A 21,484-nucleotide genomic window follows, 5' to 3' on the forward strand; every position below is an offset into this window, starting at 1 on the left:
CCCCCCATGCAAGACTCATAAGCTTTGTGAGCACACCTGAATAGTCCTGAAGTGTGCCTAACTAGCTGCACAGAGTGTCATGGTGTGCACTGATTGCCTTATCTTCTCATTTATCACAGATGAGTTGGAACCAACCTTGCTGAAATCTACTTGCATTGTCCTGATAAAATTGTAAGATCCATGTTGTTTCTGTATATAGCTTCCCATAGAGGAGTCTATATACCTAAAACATCACATCTGGAAATTATTCATAAAATATAATCCACACCTTCATAAGCCATGCTATTCAAGTCTTTTCACTGCCATTGATTAAATAACCCATAAAAACAGGGTGGCAAGGCTGTTTAAAAATAAAGGGGAGCATCTTAAGCAAGCATTTTATCATACCTTTTTGTTTTTAAGTTTCTGGCATATAAGCTAGTCAAAGATTTAGAATGCTATTCCAGTAAGCATTTTGTAAACAGAGAGAAGATATTTACTTGTTGGCCTGTATTGCAACATCTATACTGGACTTGACAGACATGTTTATACACTTTTTCACACGATTAGCTTATAAAGTCTTTCTAGTGTAAAATAGTCAAATAACATGGCAGCTAGCTAACATTTTTCAAGATTTAATTTCCCTCTGAAATGCCAGAAATAAAGAAATAAAAAAAAAATCTTACACGCATTTGGGAACCCAGAAAAATGAAAGGATATCATTTTTTAACTTGGTCTTAAGTATACACATGTGACATAGTATAAACATACAAAATAACTATATGGCTTGGCTACCTTATTCTGATACATATTTCTACTAGAAAAGAAATTAAATAGATCACCAGCAAAGAAAATAGCTCCTAGCTCCGTGCCATTGGTTATGTTATATGTGGCATATTTTATGCAGAGAGGCCTAGCGTAGCAATCTGGAAATTGAATTACAATTAGGTTCAGCTGAGCTGCTGAGCCGCTGAGTTATGCAAATGGCCTTTGCTACTGGTATTCTGCTGAATTTTGCTCTTAGTAAAAAAGTTATGCATTTTATGGCACTAAGTTCTGCAAGTCTCAACCATAGCACAATTTAAATTCTTTCTAATGTATTCAACACTAAGGAGAAGGTTGGAAATAGAACTTAAGCTTTTCTAAAACTACTATAAAGTTAAAAGAAAATTATGACCCAGGGACTATTTAGACATCTTTAGATGTGTGCATGAAATTCACTCACCCAGCCTCAGAAATTAATTCCTAAAATTCACATATCAAAACCATGTTTATCCCCCTGAAGCAACTGTTTTTCTCTGTAAGTGTTGTTGTAACAAATACCTCAAACTTTTACAAAATATAAGATCATATAAACTATGAAGTAAAGAAAAATAAAAAATAAACGTATATCAGAATTGCAACCCGTCAATCTTTAAGAAAAATTCACAATATAAATCAATCTTGATTATAATTTTTCCTAAAGAAAACTAGCTTAAGAATGATCAGTGCTTTCAGTTAACTGCATTCATACATTATTATGTATTGAGTTTTAACTTGTAAACTTTTAATTTGGTACACTTATTGAACATACCACAGTTTTTGAATATGGAAAGGCATTACATAAATAGCTATTAAGTTGAAATAATTTAAAGTAAACTGAGAAGTAGGTAATAAACTTGAATGATCTACATCCTGGATTTAATCTTGAATTTAAACCTGAGAACATGTTATCAGATTCTCTAGTCCTACAGTTTTATTCATCCATGCTTGCCACAAAATAACTTTCAAATTCTTTAAGTCAGCCCAAGGGATTCCAAAGTATAATTTCATAGATCTTCTAATACAAACTCTACTTTTTGCAGGTTTGTGCCCTCTTAAATAAAAATTTAAGAAAAAAAAAGTAAAGTTTAGGAAAAAAAATTATACCAAAATCCAAGCAGTGTCAGAATTGATATAGGATAGAAAATAGCTCCCATGCTCCACATGATTTATGTAATTAGGAATACTATGGAAACCAGAAATAGCAAAGCAAAGAAAGCAGTATTCACAAGCAGGTTTTATAAGAGACTTCAGAATCTGCTCTGAACTTGTTGAATAATCTGTTCAGTATTCCAGAATCTCCCTGCTGGAGGCAGGGTCCTCATTATAACCACAAGAGTGCTAATAAAGGTTAGCCTCTGAACTAGGGATTAGAAGGCTCTTTTCTTTTTGGAAGCTGCAAACTAGTAACTTTGATGATCTTCTTGAAAAGGAAGACAAAGCACACTCCAAGAACAAACAATGTTTCCACTAACTAGGAAGGTACAGAAAACATAAGAAAATGATACGCCCTAAGTACTGAGAAAGGAAGTATAAATATAAGCCTAATCTATTTAAAAAATTAAATTTATTAATCAGTTAGAATACTTCCCATATAAAAGGAGACTTGACCTAAAATGATAGTTTTGAAATATAATAGAAAATTTGATTAAAAATAAGTCAGTTGGCTTTTCACCCCCAACCATAGATTTTTTTTTAACGTGTGAATTATTTTTTAAGGATTTTGGTGGATATTCTTAATATTCTATACCAAAGACAACTCATAAGTGTTCTTAACCAATGGTTTTCTTTTATGTAGAGTTCTTTTTTACTCAGTTTCTGAAGCAAAGTGCATTCTATTAAAGAAGACTATTGCATAAAGATGTGGTGCAAAAAACAAAGGCAATTATTTAGAGAGGACAATAGACACTTTTCAACCTTGGAAAGAGCATAAACCTAGATGTTGCTATGAGCTAACAAGGCCCATGAGAGATACTCAATGAAAAAATAAGTCTTTCCCAGTGAATGAACTCCAAGGTATTATTTTGTGCATAAACCACGAGTTTCTCCTTCAAACTACTACTCATAAATATTGCCTCAGAAAGGTTAGCTGGCTGCTATCTTCCTATATTCCTTTAATATTTCTGTGTAGAGCTACACACAGCATTTTGTCTTAGGTTTGAGGCCTTAATTACAGGTGTTCTATCTATTTGCTCCTATTTACATAGTTGCAACAAGAGTTTTGCTTTCCTGTATCTCAGTATTTTCATTAAATAGGGCCTCAACACTTTTATTAGATAAGTGGTTTGGAAATTAATCATTCATTAAATTTGTCAATAAGCATAGATCAGTCAAATGTGATCATTCCATTGGGATCATTACCACCACTGCAGAGGTGCAGTTATGAGGTTGATAGCTTTTTATCCATTTTGTTTATTCTCAAGTTATGACTGCAGGGAAAACAGATGAATCCAACAGTCTCATTGTGTTTGGAGTTAAGACTGAGGATGCTAAGTAAATAGACCATGTGACCAAAAGAAGTAACTTCATTGGGTAGAGTTAATATTGAGCATCATGGGTAAATCGATCATATGATTAAACATAGTAGCTATTTTAATTTCATATCTAACAATTGATACTTTTCTTACTCACGCCATTCCATTTCACTTGCATTTCTTCCTCCTTTTTTCCACTTGTTAATATATTCTTGTCCTTCAAGGTTCATATCAAATGTTACCTTCTTTGGCAAAATATCCCATGTTATTTAGGCAGAATTAACTGCTCCCTCCTCTATGTTTCCCAGAGCATTGTTTATAATTTTATTTTCCACTGATTGATTTGAATTAATCCTTATCTTCTCCACTCCCACTCCCATCCTCCAGTATATCATAAATGCTTTAGGGTTCTGAGGCCATAGAATTTTTTAGTTTGGTAAAAGCAGTGCTTAATAAATGTCTACCAGATGAATAAATAGTACATTGGATATACTGTGGACAGTCTTTTAGGAACTATACACAATCACCTAAAATCTGTAACTTTCTATGACCAAATGAAAATTTGATCAAAATTTAGTAAGTATTAATATCCCAGAATTTTGAAACACATTTAGAATATGTACAACTGTTTTGCCTTAATTTTCCTTATCAAATGACCTTGAAGACTAAGAAGGGAAGTAAATACAAAAGAAAATGATACAATTTGGCAATGAAGCATTAACAAGCCAGGAGAAGGCCAGAGGTGGGTATTTAAAAAGTCTTGGAAAAGCCTCATGTGCATTATCCTACCATGTCATAAATCATGTTACTATGGGAAAAAGCACACCATAAAACTTATGTAACACAGCAAAAATATTAGTTAAGATCAAAATAGCTATTATAAATAATAAAGATGATATCCTCTAAGATACACCATATGCAATGAGTTCAAATGCTATTCATATAGAAATAAGCTATTCCATCTTCAAGAGGACCTTATATTAAAATCACTTCATCACTGATAAGAAGCTTGAACTTATTTGGATTCATCATGGGGGCAGTACAAGGATTTCTGACAAGGAGACAAATATCTCTCTAAAGAGAAACCACAAAGCTGATGGAACTTACCAAGTAGAAATAGACTGGAATGTCTGTGAAGTTCTATACCTAGAGAATATAGATCTCTTTCCAAAAGCAACACCTTACATTAAAAGAGACGCTTTGTATACTCATTTGAATCTACTATGGAAAGCTAAAAAGAGGATTTTTTAATTAGTATATTTTCAAAAAGTACTAGAAATAATCAAAGGCTTTAATAACCTGCTGTGAATTAAAAATTAAAATTCATGCCAATTAAATATTCAGAATCATAATTTACATAATACTGTAATTTTCACATTTCAGTCAGAGTACATGAGACTATGAAAAAAAAAGAGCACTGCCCAGAGCATAATTACCTATAAAGAAACTTCTATGTGCTCTTTGGCAGCAAGTTTCAGATCTCAGTCTTAAAATACTCAGCTATTGTTAGCAGGGCATCATTAGGACATTTCCTACCAATTCAGTTGGAATTTATTTTTAAAATGAAGTTTATCTAAAAAGTCTTTTTTAGATGAAACAAAGTGAGCTCTTTTAAAGATACTAAGATTTGACTGTCTCCCACCCAGGGTGTATGCCTGGAGGGAGTGTGAGTTAGTGCCAAGGTATGTGTGTGTTTTAATGCTCTGCATCCAGCTCTAGGTAATAGTTGAAAAGCTCCCGGTCTCAGAAAAACCAGCAGATGCCACTCAAAAGCATGGTCTGCTGGGAAGATTGAATGATGTAAAGCATACTGTCTCCAGTGTTGCTTGATTTATATCAGTATATTCTTATTCAAACAAAACTAAACAGCTGCTGCGTACTTTTGTTTATATGCTATATGTCAAATGTTATTGTCCCTAAGGTACTTATGTGAAAAGATTTAGCAGTCATATTCTTAAATACCGATGCCTACCCAAATTTGGATGCTTCCTCCACTGAACAAAATGACAAGCACACGATTGCTATACTTAGAGCAATCTTTCACAGCTGCTTTAGTTTTTCAGTGATCCTATTAAACTGACGGCATATTGCCTGTGGGGTCTACAGTGTTATAATACTGCTGTAAGAGACATTGATTTGTATGATAGGATCAAACAGAACAGGGATGCATTGGGGGGAAGAATTTCATAGGTCATATTGTTTTTACCTGAGTAAAATTTAATTTAGACATTGTGACCTTTACAGAACACCTGGTTATTTTAATTGCTGATGTGTGGATGAACGTTGACATTGGGGCTTAGAAAGTATGAAATCTTAGGTCTCTTCTGTTCTGAAAATGCATCCTGAGTCATGTCTTTTCTTAAACTGAACGAAGTAGCTGTGCATTAAATATGCTGGCACATCTTCTGCTTGAGCAAGTGGACCGAAATGGTGTGAATTGTTAATGCCTTGCTGCTTTGGTTCACGGCTTGTGATTGATCATTTGTAACTATATCTACTCCTTGTTCCATGAAATCAAGTATGGAGTAATGGGTTCATCAGATTTTGGGGTTAAATTGAGAGTGAAGAGGTACTGTGTGTGGAAATAAGAGTTGCCATGTTCAGGGCTGGCCTTGTAACAGCATGGAATCTAAAGGCGATATTCAAAACCACTTCACTCATCATACGCTTACTGATTCTGAATAGGGCCCATTTGCAGGGGACATTTGGTAGTTTTCCAATACGCTTTATGCCTCTTTCTACTGCCACCACCATGCACATCTTTTTTTCATACGTCCCAGTAGCACATTGGTAGAACAGGTCAGCATACACAATTCATTTATTTAAATAACTTGGTTTATACAAGTAGAAATAAGCTGGCATTCTATTGTGTCTTGCCCTCCCCCTCAACAAAAATAATACTGTGTGGGTCTTTAAAAATACAAGTTATTTTGTGAACTCAGTTCCTTGAGTATCTTAAATATCTGATATTTAGTAATAATGTAACATAACTTGCTTGAACTGATATAGGTATAACTTTAAGTTTACTTAAATATTGAGAATAAACTGTATCTAATCTATTTTGTGTGGGTATGGCCTATACCAATACATAGTAATTGAATACATATGACCTGCTTTTGCAAACTTTAAAGCTCTGTACAAAAATTTGAGGTGTCATCTTAGTTTTGGAAAATGCAAAACATGGAACTTAAGTGAAACCAACAAAAATTAGCAGTAAAGGCCTTTAGAAATGTCATTATATAATTGTTTGCTGTAACAACTGATACCTTTTTACATTATTATTTTTTATTTTTATTATTGTTGAGAAAAGCTTAACCTAAATGGTGTTAACTGAGGCACCAATTAACTTTTGACCCATTAGGAAAAGATATCATAGAAAACACAGTAAAACTTAGAAACACAATCAAATATACAAAGCACTTAATGTGTAAGTACCATTAAAAGCAAGCTAATTGTAAAATGTTTCTTTTTTTTTTTTTTTTTAAGATTTTATTTTTAAGTAATCTCTACACCCAACATGGGACTTGACTTTAACAATCCCGAGGTCAAGAGTCGAATGCTCTACTGACTAAGCCAGCCAGGCACCCAAAAATATTTCAAAATTCTACTGTTACATTGTAAAGTATCAACGAATACAAATCTAAAAATTTTTCTTTCTTTTTCTATTTTCTTGTCTGAAAGCAATTATAATAATAATATTTGACAGACACATACCTAATTCAGACAGCCCTACAAGAATCAGATAATGTGGATAAAGCTGTCTTGGTCTCCTTGGATGAAAATTTAAGTCAATATATTACATTTACATATTTTATTTAGGATTATATATATATATATAATATATTTTAATTATTATATATATAATTTGTAGTTTAAATGTGATAAACTAAAGTCTTTATAGTTTCAGCAATTAAAATGGAGGGTTCCCTTTCAATGTTTATTTCTCCATGCTCATTTCACAAAAGTAGAACTATATAATGTATGTAAACTATAGTAGAACTATATAATGTATGTAAAAAGCTATAATTAGCTTTTTGCATAATTTGTCTAATATTCTAAAAACTCTTATGGGGAAGAAAACAAATCTATACTGGTCATGTTCTTTCACATGGAGAACTTTGTTAAAAAATTGTTTTATAACAGATAATAGCAATTAAGCAATTAGTGTTCATTGGTAATTATTCTTATATTTTTAATAATGAATTTCTAGGATCACTGACAAGTCATTAGAGTCAGGCTAAGATTTTTGGTTCAAAGACTCAGAAATAGATAAAAAACGAAAGCTAGAAAGACAAACCCAACAAGATGGAAAGAGCAAGCATTTGGCTAAAACATTACATAAATACTGAAGCAAATTTAGCCCAACAAAACCTAGGAGTGATGATCATATCTTCATGAATATAAAAAACAGTCTATGTTTTAAGGACTTCAAAAGGGAATTTCTGACAGATATTAAAGAGTCTATGAGCAGATTAGACTGCTTTGTGAATGGTCACATCACACAATTCTGCATTCACACATTTAATAAAAGATGGAAGTGATCCAATTATAAAGGGAGTTCTCCAACTGCCACCAAAAAAAGCCTTTTCTTTAAGTCAAGCCTTTAAAAATTCTTAATATTCTCTATAGATCAATAGTAGAATTATAAGTCAGTGATTACCTTCTGTTTTTGTCCAAGCAACAAGAGAAGCCCAACTCTGATGCTTGGAGGTCATTAGGAAACACTGAGGGCCATGTGTAAGAAACCTTGGAACCAAGGCAAAGTCACAGGGTGCACAGGTCCCAAGGGAAGTCAGAAGACATCTCCTGAGAGGCATATTTCCCACACAAAAGGGCTTTCAACTGGCTGCCTTCATATATTCTAATGCACCCTAGAGAGATTTAAGGGCTGATTCACAACTATTAGCATTTGGCATCCCTCTTCAGCAAGAGGTCTGAAGTTTTACATTTCATAAAATATGAGAAATAAAAGTAAATAGGACTGGGACCCAAGGATTGAAAAGAGACAATGTATTTAATTTTAAAGAAGATATTTTAGCCATAAGTTTGATCTTAATTCCCTGAAAAGTTCTAGAAGAGATTATAAGAGGAACAGTTTTTGAACTCTTAGAAAAGTAAACAGTAATCATGAGAACCCATATGGAGCAACTAATGTATTAAATAAATATTTAATGAACAGAGAGGGAGATTCTTGGGGCAAACAGGAAGACTCTTGGGGAAATTCTTTACATGGGGCTTGACATCTCTAACACCAGCATATAATTATCATTTCTTCCAATGGGAAGTAGGTCCCAATAGACTACAGCTACCATCTATTATCCTTAAGCAAGGACCACTGCTAAATCTGCATGTCTCTTCTAAGTTAACTGGGTATAGCTGCAACAAAGTAGGAGAACATATAATGTCTACAAATCTCCTGGTTAGATCCCCTGTTTAGAAATAATTGCTTTCCTTTAATGCTTCCATTTAAAAATTATAGAGAAGTATGTCATGTAGTATCCAAAACAAGGCAAAAGAAAGTTATGAGCAGATGCTGCCTTGGATCCCAGTTTCTTTCCTGGGGAAAATAATAAAAGGAATGAGAATGAACACACATACACAAATGCACACATGCACACCTGCATGCACAAACACCCAGTTGTCCCTTTATGGGGCTTGACTGAAGGCTGTAGGTTACATATATACCCTTCTGAGTTACCCACTCCTAGCTAAGAAAGCAATGCCACTTACAAAGCCCAAACCATCTGGACCATTGCAAAATTCCACATTTAGCAGAACAGAAGCTGTAGTACTAGCCACAAATGGGTAGTACTAGGCATTTTTGGGGCATAGAGAAGGGAGCATTTGACTAGACTCCTTCTCAGTGTCCTGAATTTTTCACTCACATTAAAAGGAATTTGAGTACAATGCTTCTAGACAAGGGCAGCAACCCGAAATTTTATACTATTTTATGATATCTACTCTACATTGTTTAGCCCTGAATTAAACATGGGAATAGAGACAAGACTACAAAATCTCTATATACATGGAGCTTACAGTCTAGTGGAGAGACAGATATTAAACAAAGAATTCCCCAAGCAGTTTTATGAAGTACAATTGTCACAATTACTATATACAGGGTGCTATTAGTATAACAGGGATACCTGCCCTAGACAAGGGAGGAAAATAGCATCAGAGCAAGGCAATGTCAGGGAAGCATTTCAGAAGAAGAAATATTTAACATAAGACCTTAAGATGAGTAGGCAACTGCTTGCAAGTCGGATAGGGTGAGAGAAAAAATCCAAGTAGGGAAAACATTATATGGCAATTTACTGGGGCATGAAGAAGAATAAAATGAGGAACAGAAATGAAAAAATAAGGTGACTTGAGTACAGTGATGAAGAAGTCAGTAGTATGATGTGAAGAACTTCTCCAAGTTGGGTAGGGACCAAATCATAAAGGTCCTTCAGGCCATTATAAAGATTTAAGCTTGGGTTGAGTATGACAAGTTACAATAGGCTAAAATCACTTTTCAAAAATATTTTATTTTTAAGTAATCTCTATACCCAATGTGGGGCTTGAACTTACCACTCTGAGACCAAGAGTCACATGTTCTACCAATTGAGCCAGAGAGGCACCCCCTAAATTACTTTTTAAAATAGTGTTACCAGAGAGATTGGTGAGCTTGTAGATTCATAGCTAAACAAAGAGCCATATCCATGGAAGATTACTGCAAATCAGAGACAGGGACTTTGATAACATAATAGAGGTCTCTGTCCCTTCGTGTCATAGTCAACATTTTTTTTTTTAATTATCAATAATTGGGACACATGGGTGGCTCAGTCAGTTAAGCATCTGACTTTGGCTCAGGTCATTATCTCCCGGTTTGTGGGTTCAAGTCCCACATTGGGCTCTGTGCTGACAGCTCAGAACCTGGAACCTGCTTTGGATTCTGTGTCTCCCTCTCTCTCTGTCCCTCCCCTGCTTGAGCTCTGTCTCTATCTCTCTCAAAAATGAATAACATTTAAAAAATTATCAATAATTTAGACAGTGATAAAATTGGTATTCAGATCACATTTACAAGTGAAAACAAAGAAGAAATTGTTAGTCCCTGGGTTACAGTTTAAATATCTGAAAGATCTTGCAAGGCTAAACTACTAAATAAAAACCTTGAAAGTAGAAATTTAATAGGAATCAATGTATAATATTCTGTTCACATAGTTGTAAAATCAGCAGTACAAGTACAGGACAAGGAAGAAGCAGTTTAGGAGCAAATTGTTAGTAAAAGTTTGGGGGCTTTTGTTGTCTTTAAATTCAATTTAGGTCAAAGATACAATGCATTTAACAGAAATAAAAATGCATTTGTAGATTATATAATGATCTGGGAAAAAGTGGGGGAGGTGAGATTCCTTTACTCATCATTGATTGACCTGGGAAATTGTATTCTGATAAATTATGAACATTTACGTTCTAAGTTTCAGAAACCCAAATTGTGGCTTCCCCTATAGAAAGGTGGTAGATTTATTATAAAAAGAACACTTCATCTTCTTCAGTTAAGGTAGAGAAACAACTGGAAGAAAGTATTACAAATCTAAGAAAAAGGTTTGCTAAAGGAATCAAGGAGAAAGTAAAGTGGTTTTATATAGGCTCCATGCCCAGTGTGGAGCTAGAATTTAGGACCCGGAAATAAAGAGATGTATGTTCTACCAGCTGAGTTAGCCAGGTGCCCCTAAAGTGGTTTCAAAAGATGCTTCAACCTTATGATCAAAATAAAGCGGTATATGCATGAAAATAAACAAGACAGGTTTGTTTAGCTGGAGGAGGAAAGAGATCTTAGAATAAAGGTAAATAACTGATTTGAACATACATTTTTAAAAGATATGAAAAGACAAACTGAAATCCTGAAGGCCAGATATGAGGGTATCAAGGCTAACTACTCTTAAAGAGTTTATTACAAAAGGGAAATATTTCAATTGTTACAAAATCACAAACAGTAACTGGAGTCCAGTAAAACCTAAGAGAGAAATAAAGATCTCACAGGGCAAACTCAGAATAATCCCCCAAAGGAGGCAGAATCCAAATACTGTGAAGAGGTGACATTTATTTTACAGATAAATTAATAGTAAAAGCAATTGGAGAATCTCTTTTGAGGATGTGACAGTTATACAAAATGTGCACATGAAATCTGAACAAATTAGAGAGGGGAATACTAGGAAGATTAACATCAAATACTCAAAAAATGTATTTAGTGCATCCTCCCCCGACCCCCACCACCAAATTTCTGGGCTTAAGATTAAGGCAAAGGGAAGACAAATTATGTTACAGAAGATCTAGGCACAGCAATAATAGATAAAGACGTCAGATCTAGGGGCGCCTGGGTGGCTCAGTCGGTTGAGCATCCGACTTCAGCTCAGGTCATGATCTCATGGTTTGTGGGTTCGAGCCCCGCATCGGGCTCTGTGCTGACAGCTCAGAGCCTGGAGCCTGCTTCAGATTCTCTGTCTCCCTCTCTCTGTGCCCCTCCCCTGCTCATGCTCTGTCTCTCTCTGTCTCAAAAATAAAATAAACATTACCAAAAAAAAAAAAAAAAAAAAGAAGTCAGATCTAAATTAGATGTTAACCAGTGGGAAAATACATCCTGGGTGGGATTATTTAATTCAGGGAGGTGAAAATGGATAGGACCGGTTTGAACAAAAGATGATATTGACAAACTTGGAACTTATTTTTTTTTAAATATTTATTCATTTTTGAGAGACAGAGATAGAGCATGAGCAGGGGGAGGGGCAGAGAGAGAGGGAGACACAGAATCTAAAGCAGGCTCCAGGCTCTGAGTCATCAGCCCAGAGCCCAACGCGGGGCTCGAACCCATGGACTGTGAGATCATGACCTGAGCTGAAGTCGGATGCTCAACCGACTGAGCCACCCAGGCACCCCGGAACTTATTGATATCATATCTCTCACTATGAGAGACCCTGCAAGAAAAATATTTACAGGGATATGTTAGAAAAAAACACAAGTATGAACTCAAAAGGAAAAGAAAAGAAAGAAATCAACGACCACAAAGAATGCAGCCCAAGCCTGTTAGAGAAGGGAACCTTTCTGAAAGGAACAGGAGTACATCAGAGGCAAATCCTAAATGTTGTAGAAAAAGAGAACAGAAATGTTAACTCAAGCCTAAGAGCATTCAAAAACTGAGGAAAGACCATGTCTACAGGAGGAAATGACATCAGTGCTATTCTTCACTGAGCACCTAAGACCGTGAGGCTCGGAAACATAAACAGCCACTTCTGTTCAGAAATCCATGGAGTGAAGTTATTCTGTAATGGAACTAAAGTGAACATAAGGGAGAAGCTGTGATCAGGAAGTAGGTGTCTTGGGCTTAAACAGTTCCATAGCCAGAGGCCATTGCAGTAGCCACTGTGACCCAGGATTGAAATTACTGTTCCCGAGGCAAGACAGATGATTTGCCACCAGAGAGGGCCTACCCTCAGTTCAGCATGGGGTTCAGAAATATGTGACTCAGAGGGAAAAGACCATTAAGGTGCTTGGAAAACTTTACAAAGGCAAATAACAACATCTCAAATAAGTCTTGGGGCTGCCACCAACGTAAATTTCCAAATGTTGCAAAAGAATGTAAGAGTATCCCCTTTGAGGATAATAATAACAGCAATGATGATAAAGTATTCTATAATGTTGGGGCACCTGCCTGGCTCAGTTGTGGAGCATATGACTCTTGATCTTGTGGTTGTGAGTTTGAGCCCCATGTTTAGTATAGAGATTACTTAAAAATAAAATCTCAAGGGGCGCCTGGGTGGCGCAGTCGGTTAAGCGTCCGACTTCAGCCAGGTCACGATCTTGCGGTCCGTGAGTTCGAGCCCCGCGTCAGGCTCTGGGCTGATGGCTCGGAGCCTGGAGCCTGTTTCCAGTTCTGTGTCTCCCTCTCTCTCTGCCCCTCCCCTGTTCATGCTCTGTCTCTCTCTGTCCCAAAAATAAATAAAAAACGTTGAAAAAAATAAAATAAAATAAAATCTCAAAAAAATGTTATATAATGCTTACCAAGTGTCAGGTACTTGTTCTAAGGACTTCACATATAATTCACTTAATCCTTGCAATAACCTATTAAGGCAAGTAATTTCATCCTTATTTTGTAGATGAAGAAACTAACTCTCAAAGAAACTAATTAACTTGTCTCAGTTCATACAATAGGTGGCGTAACTGGAGTTTGAACTCTGGCTCCAAATTCAGAGCACTTCATCAACTCTTATGCAGAGTTTTTTTTAGAAATCACTGGTCAATTTTTTCTTCAAAATATTATAAATACATAATGCTATAATTAATGCCTTGATGAGAGACTGCTTCCCAACAAGTTATAGCATATGTCACAGACCCTGATCAACAGTGTAAATTGACTGGCATGTTGGAAAGACTGACATGAGGAATGCTTTCTCTTCTTTGCCTTCCTTCACTTAGTTTCTGTGATGCTCTTTGGCAACAGTCAGATGGTCTGGATCATGCCAAAATAGTTACCTGGAAACATCATTTTGCTTGGAACAGCCACATTAGAAACTGGGGATTGGCTTCTATTCTGAATGTCCTGGATATGGGGCTGATGTTGTGATCATCTCTTGATTCAACTGGAATTAGGGCACATGAGAAAGTTGGTATAAGCTCATTCCAACTTCTCAAGTCCTGAGGGATGATGCCCACCACGGGGGCCCAGAAGGTAGCTGCTGGAGGAATTCCAGCTCAAACTAGGCATCTAAAAGCCATCTGGCTGACACTGGGAAGAATAAAAATTACGGACTTTTATTTCTTTGAATTTTAACTTGTGGAGTTGGAACTTTTATTGGATTTTAACTTACAAAGGTAAGATTATTTGATTTTGGAATTCACTTCCCTATAAATATAAAATTTTTGGATTTTCATTTCTTTGGAATTTTATTCTTTGAATTTAACTTCACAAAAATTTCATAATGGGCAAGAATTAACTCAAGTTCAGGATATGTGTTTGGAGTTTTGTGATTAAAATACATTAATCCTGTCATTTGATTTCATTGCATTGTACAATTTCTGAAAAACATGTCAGAGAATAAATACATAACCATTTTGGGTGGTGTTACTGGTATAATTTGGGGTGGGAAATGGAACAGGAAGTGAACATTCAATGCTCAATAACATAGACTTGGAGTCAATTTAATTATATTTTAACTCATTTCAGAATCTTCTAGGGTAAATTTCATACTACCCACCATGATCTGGAAGGATCCACGCAGGAGCAGAGTTTGGTTATTGGAATAATAGGTCCTAACAGACTGAGGATCTCCCTCAAGAGGGAGACTCACTTCTCTGGTTCACCATAATGGAAAAATGAAGCCAAAGAAGGTAAGAGAACAAAAAGTTGGGAAATGTTAGGGGAAATGAGGTCTATCAAAATCTGACACTATCTACCTGTGTTCTCCCACTGTTATGTTATATAACCAAATAGTTATGTTATATAACCAAATAGTTCATATATGATTAGTAAATAGGCAATGATATCAATACAATATAGAAGTTTGGTTGGTAAATATGTGCTTTTTCCTAGGCAAAGGAGGCCAACAGTGCAGGAGTAGAATTCTGACCTTTAGCAGGAAAGAAAAATGCTTTAGCTTGCCTGCAGCCCTGGGGTTCCTTGCATGACTCTGTGGGAGTTTCCCTTCCTCCTGTGCCTTCCTTAAAGGAAGCCCCAAACCTCCAGTTGATGTCCATCTGCATTTTCTCACACTCTATTGTTTTTGTGCAGCTTTAATATCCTCTGAGGCATCACTCTGAGACATCTACCCAGGCTGTTTACAGTATCCCCTAGGTTAATTATTATTTAAGTTGGTATTCTAGTTTTAAAGGTGCATAGATTTTGAATGGTCTTCCTCAACACTATTGTTTCCACAGCCTTGTAATTTTGGGGTAGTGAATTTGCAGAATACATTTTTTATATCCTGTTCTAGCAGAAATGCTGTACTAGCATGTTGATCATACATAGGAATATGGCATCTTTACACAGTGGGTAGTTCTACTCTAGAAAGAATAGATCTTGGTGGGAGGCATAAGTAAGGAATGTTTCTGCATGTAACAAAATAAATTTCTTTGTTAAAATCTTCTATGGTCTTTAGAAGTCTAAAAACATAAGCAATCTGCAAATCCTATGAGGTTTTAAAAGTTTCACTAGACTTGATAAAGTAAAAGTTTGGTGTCATGTCCAATGTGCTCCTTTCTCACAGCAAAGGAGGAAAACCTTCAAGGCATATCTAATTCTAAAAAAATAAGCAACAGATAGGAGAAAAATTTTCATTTTGTATATCTGTTACATTTCAGTCCTTGGTACAATTGCACTTCTAATCTGTCCTTATAAATAAAAAGTAATTACTATGATCTTAACATTAGATGTGATATTCTGATTTGACATAAGCAAACAAGAGTCATACATCAAATGAGAGAATTAGCATTTGTTTAAATTAAAAGATAACTTTCCCATAACACTTCATCTTTCCCAAGCTGAAGTTCAGAAGACTATGAAATATAAAAGTTGAGGGACCTCAATCATTTGATGCACAAATTATACTAACGAACAAAGAAAAAATAAATGCAAAAACCTAATGTTAAGTGACTAGGGCACTACAGACTGGAAGCTCCTCCAGTAGGATTAGCTTCTTTGAGGATTTTAAGTCTAGTGAACTTGTTATGCTTCCACATGTTAGTAGTCGCATAGGCTAATTTCAGCTGGCATAGCGTTCCTACGTACGCAAAGACACAGGGCAAGGCATGCATTAAAATGTGATAATAGCACACTTCTGGGACACGTGAAGCATGAGGCATGAGTCTGCCTCTGGCATCCATGAAGCATCACACCTCAGAGTCAGAGCTTTTATGTTTTGATAAGTAGTGCTGTTCTTCCACATTTGGGAGGGGGTAAAAATCAACTTTCTAAGTGTAAATCTTTCCCCTTTACCAGGGTGCCTTACAGTTTTAATTCTAATGATTAATTTAAAAACTTTTTTTTTTCAAATCCCAGTGAGCTGGAAATAATTTAAAGATGGATAGGGTCTTAAAATGTGTTATTTATTTTATTAATGCAAATTTAAGAGTGATTATGTAATATTGTTGATTATAAAGATCATTTGAACCAGCATGATTAGGGGGGAATGCAAGAAAGAAAACATAAACTTTAATATTGATATTCCATATCCTCTCCTCCCCCTCAAAAAAGACCATAAAGAAGGATTCCCTGTGTTTCATGTGTCTTACAGGTACGTAACTAGCTACATAATGGGTATGTCTACAAAAGCTTTGAAATCTTCTAATAAAATAAAAAATAATTATATCAATACAAACATTAAAAATGATAAAGTATAATTTACTTTCTAATATGAAAACACACATATAATCCTTGGCAGAAAAAAATTTAAGAATTATAATAAGGTTCAAAATATCTGTTTTAAAGTTTATTTATTTTGAGAAAGAGAGAGAGAGAGAGTGCAAGCACACAAGCAGAAGAGGGACAGAGAAAGAGGGAAAGAGAATCCCAAGTAGGCTCCATGCTCAGCATGGATGGGGCTTGATCTCATGAATGATGTGATCATGACCTGAGCCAAGATCAAGAGTTGGAAGTTTATGGGGTGCCTGGGTGGCTCAGTCAGTTAAGCGACTGACTCTGAGTTTCAGCTCAGGTCATGATCTCACTGTCAAGAGATCGAGCCCTGCGTCAGGCTCTGTCCTGCCAACACGGAGTCTGCTTGGAATTTTCTGTCTCCCTTTCTCTGCCCTTCTGCTGCTCATGTGCTCATTCTCTTTCTTTCTCTCTCTCTCTCTCTCTCTCTCTCTCTCTCTCTCAAAAATAAATAAATAAACATTAAAAAAAAGAGTTGGACGCTTAGCCACCCAAGCACCCCAAATATCAAAATATAATAGTAGTCACTCAATAGGATTAAGTTCATAAAGCCAGTAAAGGTTTGTTTTTATATATTACAAGCAAGGATTTTAGAAACAAATGTAAGTATTCAGAATAGCCATATCCTAAAATCACTTACAGTTGCCTGGATCTAGCCTTGCAGTTAAGTATGCCATTTAATATTCTGGCCCTCTTCAGGCATATGGAGTTAAGGTTCAGATGAAGTGATAGGACCATAAGAGTAGCATTTTTAGTAGTGCTAATAGTAGTACTAGTAAAGAATAGTAATTACTACTAAAGTATAAAAAGTAAATTAAAAAAGTAAGAAGTAAATAATAGTAGTAATTACTACTAATAGTAATTTAAAAGTACAAATGTGGAATTCATGGTATTTTTGCTCTTAGAGACTAGCAAATCAGTGCGTTTAGAAACAGATGAAAGTCTCATATTTTGACAAAGACATAGAATAAAATTGTTTTATTTTTTAATTGTTTTAAAGTTTATTTATTTATTTTTGAGAGAGAAAGAGAGAGCACATGTGGGGTAGGGGAGGGAGAAAGGGAGACACAGAATCCAAAGCAGGCTCCAGGCTCTGAGCTGTTAGCACAGAGCCTGATGCGAGGCTCGAACCCACGAACTGTGAGATTGTGACCTGAGCCAAAGTCAGATGCTTAACCAACTGAGCCACCCAGGCATCCCAATAAAATTGCTTTAGAACACATTTCATAACTTTTGAAAAACCTCTAGAAGTTAACCAAAACATTTAAAAATTTTATATGTGAGCAACAGTAGTATGATTTCTCATTTTTCTCCTTTGAAAGCTGCATACCATAGAAAGTATCTGTTAAGTTATGAAAATTTATCAATTGCTTTTGTTTATTAAATTATGGCTTATGAAGGTTAAAACACTCATGATTTTTCTCAAATCTAAGCTTGAGCTGTGCTATAGGCTGAATGTTTGTGTCCCCCCAAAATTCAAATGTTGAAACCTAATGTGACGGTGTTTGGAGATAATTAGGTCATAAGGGTAGAGGCCTCATGAATGAAATTAGTGTCCTTATACAAGAGACCCCACCAGGTACCCTTGCCCTTTCTACCATATAAGGACACAATGAGAAGATAACAGCCTATGAATCAATCAAGGGCCCCTCAACAGACAGTGAATCTGCCAGGGCCTTGATCTTGGTCTTCCCAGACTTCATAATTATAAGAAATAAATGTTTGTTGTTTAAGCCATTCAGCCTATGCTATTTTTGTTATAACTGCCCAAATGGACCAACACAAGCTGAAATAAAAATTCTTCAAACCTTAATCCATTCCATAATTTCCTTTTGTATAGGAATATTTCCCATGTTAAAACTAAACTTTTATTATATCTGTTTTCATATATATAAATATGTTCATATATATATTCATATATATTTATATACATATATGTTTATATATATAAATTATGCAAATGTCTTTTGAAATGTGATCATAGAGCTTGTAAAATCTTTGTGACTTACCTTTTGAAATATCTTTAATTGTTCTGCCATACAAATCATAAAGATATCTGGCTGGTGAATTTAGGTTCATTCTCATTGTGCAAGTATCTAAAACCTACCAAGAGAGCGTAGAAAAAAACTATAAATAATTTATTACAATAAGCTCTGGCTAAATTGAATAAACATTGAAAGTCCTTTCTATACTAAATGGCTATACAAATTATATTATAAAATGAAATTTGATTATTTAGAAAATATTCCTAAAATATGATAAGAAAAAAAACAGTTACAATTATTATATCATAATTTTACTTTAAAAACACACCAACTGGGGTACCTGGTGACTCTTGATCTCAGGGTTATGAGTTCAAGCCCCAAGATGGGTTCAGAGCTTACTTAAAAAAAAATAATAAATGAAATAAAAGTAAATAAAAAACAAATATTAATAAAAAAGAGAAAAGAGATGCAATAAATATTAAAAGGTAGTTACATACTAATAAATGCTAGAACTGAAGGAAAGTTTTATCTATTTTTTTTTGTTTTTTAAGTTTTATTTATTTAGAGACACAGGGAAAGAGAGCATGAGCAGGGGAGGGGAAGAGAAAAGAGGAGGGAGAGAATCCCAAGCAGGCTCCACACTGTCAGTGCAAAGCCCGAAGCGGAGTTCAAACTCATGAACCCTCAGATCATGACCTGAGCCAAAATCACGAGTCGTATGCTTAACCAACTGAGCCACCCAGGTGCCCCAGGAAATTTTTATATCATTCTTGGTATTTTCTATATTTTTCATTAATTTACAATGTCAAGATGTTAGTTTTATTTCATTTTATTTTTAAATTATGTATTTGTTTTTGAGAGAGAGAGAGAGAGAGAGAGAATCCCAAGCAGGCTGTGTACTGACAGTGCAGAGCCTATGTGGGGCTTGATCTTATAAACTGTGAAATCATGATCTGAGCTGAAATCAAGAGTTGGACGCTTAACCAACTGAGCCACCCACATGCCCAGGAAGGATATTACTTTTATATTGGTCTTAATCAATACAAATAAATGGAAAGATATACCATGTTCATGGATTGGAAGAATTAATATTGTTAAAATGTCCATATTACCCAAAGCAATCTATAGATTCAAGGCAATCCTTTTCAGAATACGAATAGTGTTTTTCATAGAACTAGAAAAAATAATTGTAACATTTGTATGGAACCACAAAAGACCTGGAGTAGCCACAGCAATCTTGAGAAGGAGGAACAAAACTGGAAGTGTCATGCACCCAGATTTCAAACTATATATACCACAAAGCTATAATAACCAAAATAGTATGGCACTGACAGAACAAAAAAGACACATAGATCAATGAACAGAATTGAGAACCTAGAAATAATCCCGCACTTATATGATCAATTTATGACATAGGAGGCAAGAATATACAATGGGGAGAAGACATTCTTTTCAATAAATAGTGTTGGGGAAACTGGATAGCTACATGCAAAAGAATGAAACAGGACCACTTTCTTATACTGCACACAAAAATAAACCCAAAATGGATCAAAGACCTAAATGTAAGACTTGAAGCCATAAAACTCTTTTTTTAATGTGTGCAATCATCTGATTTATAAAAAGATGCAACAAAATTCAAAATGATACAAAATATCAATTTCAAAACAACTTCAAAAGTGAGTGTATTTAACCATACTCAGCTCATAACAGAGCAAATGGGTAAGAAGGAGAATAATTCATGTTATAGCGTATTGCTACATGAACTGGAAACAGAAAAAGTTGGTAAAGGAAGGCAGAGGATCTCTATCTTTAGAGTGTTAGAATTAGAACCAAGGGGCTCCATAATCATCTGGCATCTGCTCAATGTTGTACCTATGGTTAGAAATGTACATGATGGGAACTCCAGGGATCTTCTGGATCCTTCATTTAAGGTCCCGGTCAACGGTGGCCACAATGTAACACTTGTGCTGAGTTACTCTCTGTAGTAAGCAGTCATCTGCATAGGTTCCTTTGCGTGTGCATGGTAATCATTCAAATCTTGGATCCTTGGCAATCCTTAGAGCCAACTTTTACCCCAATTTCTCAGTTTCAGCCATTACACAGTCAGTTATACAAGGGATACACTTGGCATACGGACAGTCTATCACTGATTGTACTAAGTCAAGTTTGGCTTTAATGGAAAAGTTGATAAAGTTGATACCACCAGGATGTGGCAAGGTGGGCCCAGCTGTGTGTTATATTGGAAGAATAAGCAGGAAGGATGTTGGGGGACTTCTCTTTCCCTGAGTGCACTGGGATCTTTCTTTTCTTTCTTTTTAGGTTTCAATCTATCCTTCTCTTTAAGCCTCTGATTTCGGAGACTAAGCATTCACTTCATGGTTGCATACTTTCTTGCTTTCTTTTGCTTCCCCATGTTCATGCTGCACTCTTGTTTCTTCAGCCATAAAACTCTTAAAAGAAAACATTGTCAGTAACCGCTTGGACATCAACCTTAGCAAAATTTTTCTAGATATGTCTCCTCAGACAAGGGAAACAAAAGCAAAACAAACAAACAAAAATACTGTGACTACATCAAACTAAAAAGCTTTTGCACAGTGAAGGAAACCATCAACAAAACAAAAAGGCAACCTACGGAATGGGAAAAGATCTCTGTAAATGATGTACTGAATAATGGCCTAATATCCAAACTATATAAAGATTCATACAGGGGATACTAAAAAAACCTGAAAGGTCAAAGAGGTTGTTGCCTGCTTTCTCCTCTAGGATTTTGATGGTTTCCTGTCTTACGTTTAGGTCTTTCATCCATTTTGAGTTTGTTTTTGTGTATGGTATAAGAAAGTGGT

The 21,484-nt window shown here is 35.4% G+C and overlaps 1 protein-coding gene and 1 pseudogene across 2 annotated transcripts in view; both read right to left on the reverse strand.

Annotated features, from left to right (window-relative positions):
- Window positions 1-21,484, reverse strand: part of DCDC1 (doublecortin domain containing 1) — a 490,317-nt gene that overhangs the window by 382,306 nt on the left and 86,527 nt on the right. For both annotated transcript variants that reach the window (XM_042959037.1, XM_042959036.1), the window contains one exon: window positions 18,666-18,759. In XM_042959037.1, the coding sequence (XP_042814971.1) occupies window positions 18,666-18,759 (94 nt within the window). The remainder of the gene's footprint in view (window positions 1-18,665; window positions 18,760-21,484) is intronic.
- LOC102972362 lies at window positions 20,420-21,054 on the reverse strand (annotated as a pseudogene).

This window comes from Panthera tigris, chromosome D1 (genome assembly GCF_018350195.1).
Source record: "Panthera tigris isolate Pti1 chromosome D1, P.tigris_Pti1_mat1.1, whole genome shotgun sequence".
NCBI classification, from domain to species: Eukaryota; Metazoa; Chordata; class Mammalia; order Carnivora; family Felidae; genus Panthera; species Panthera tigris.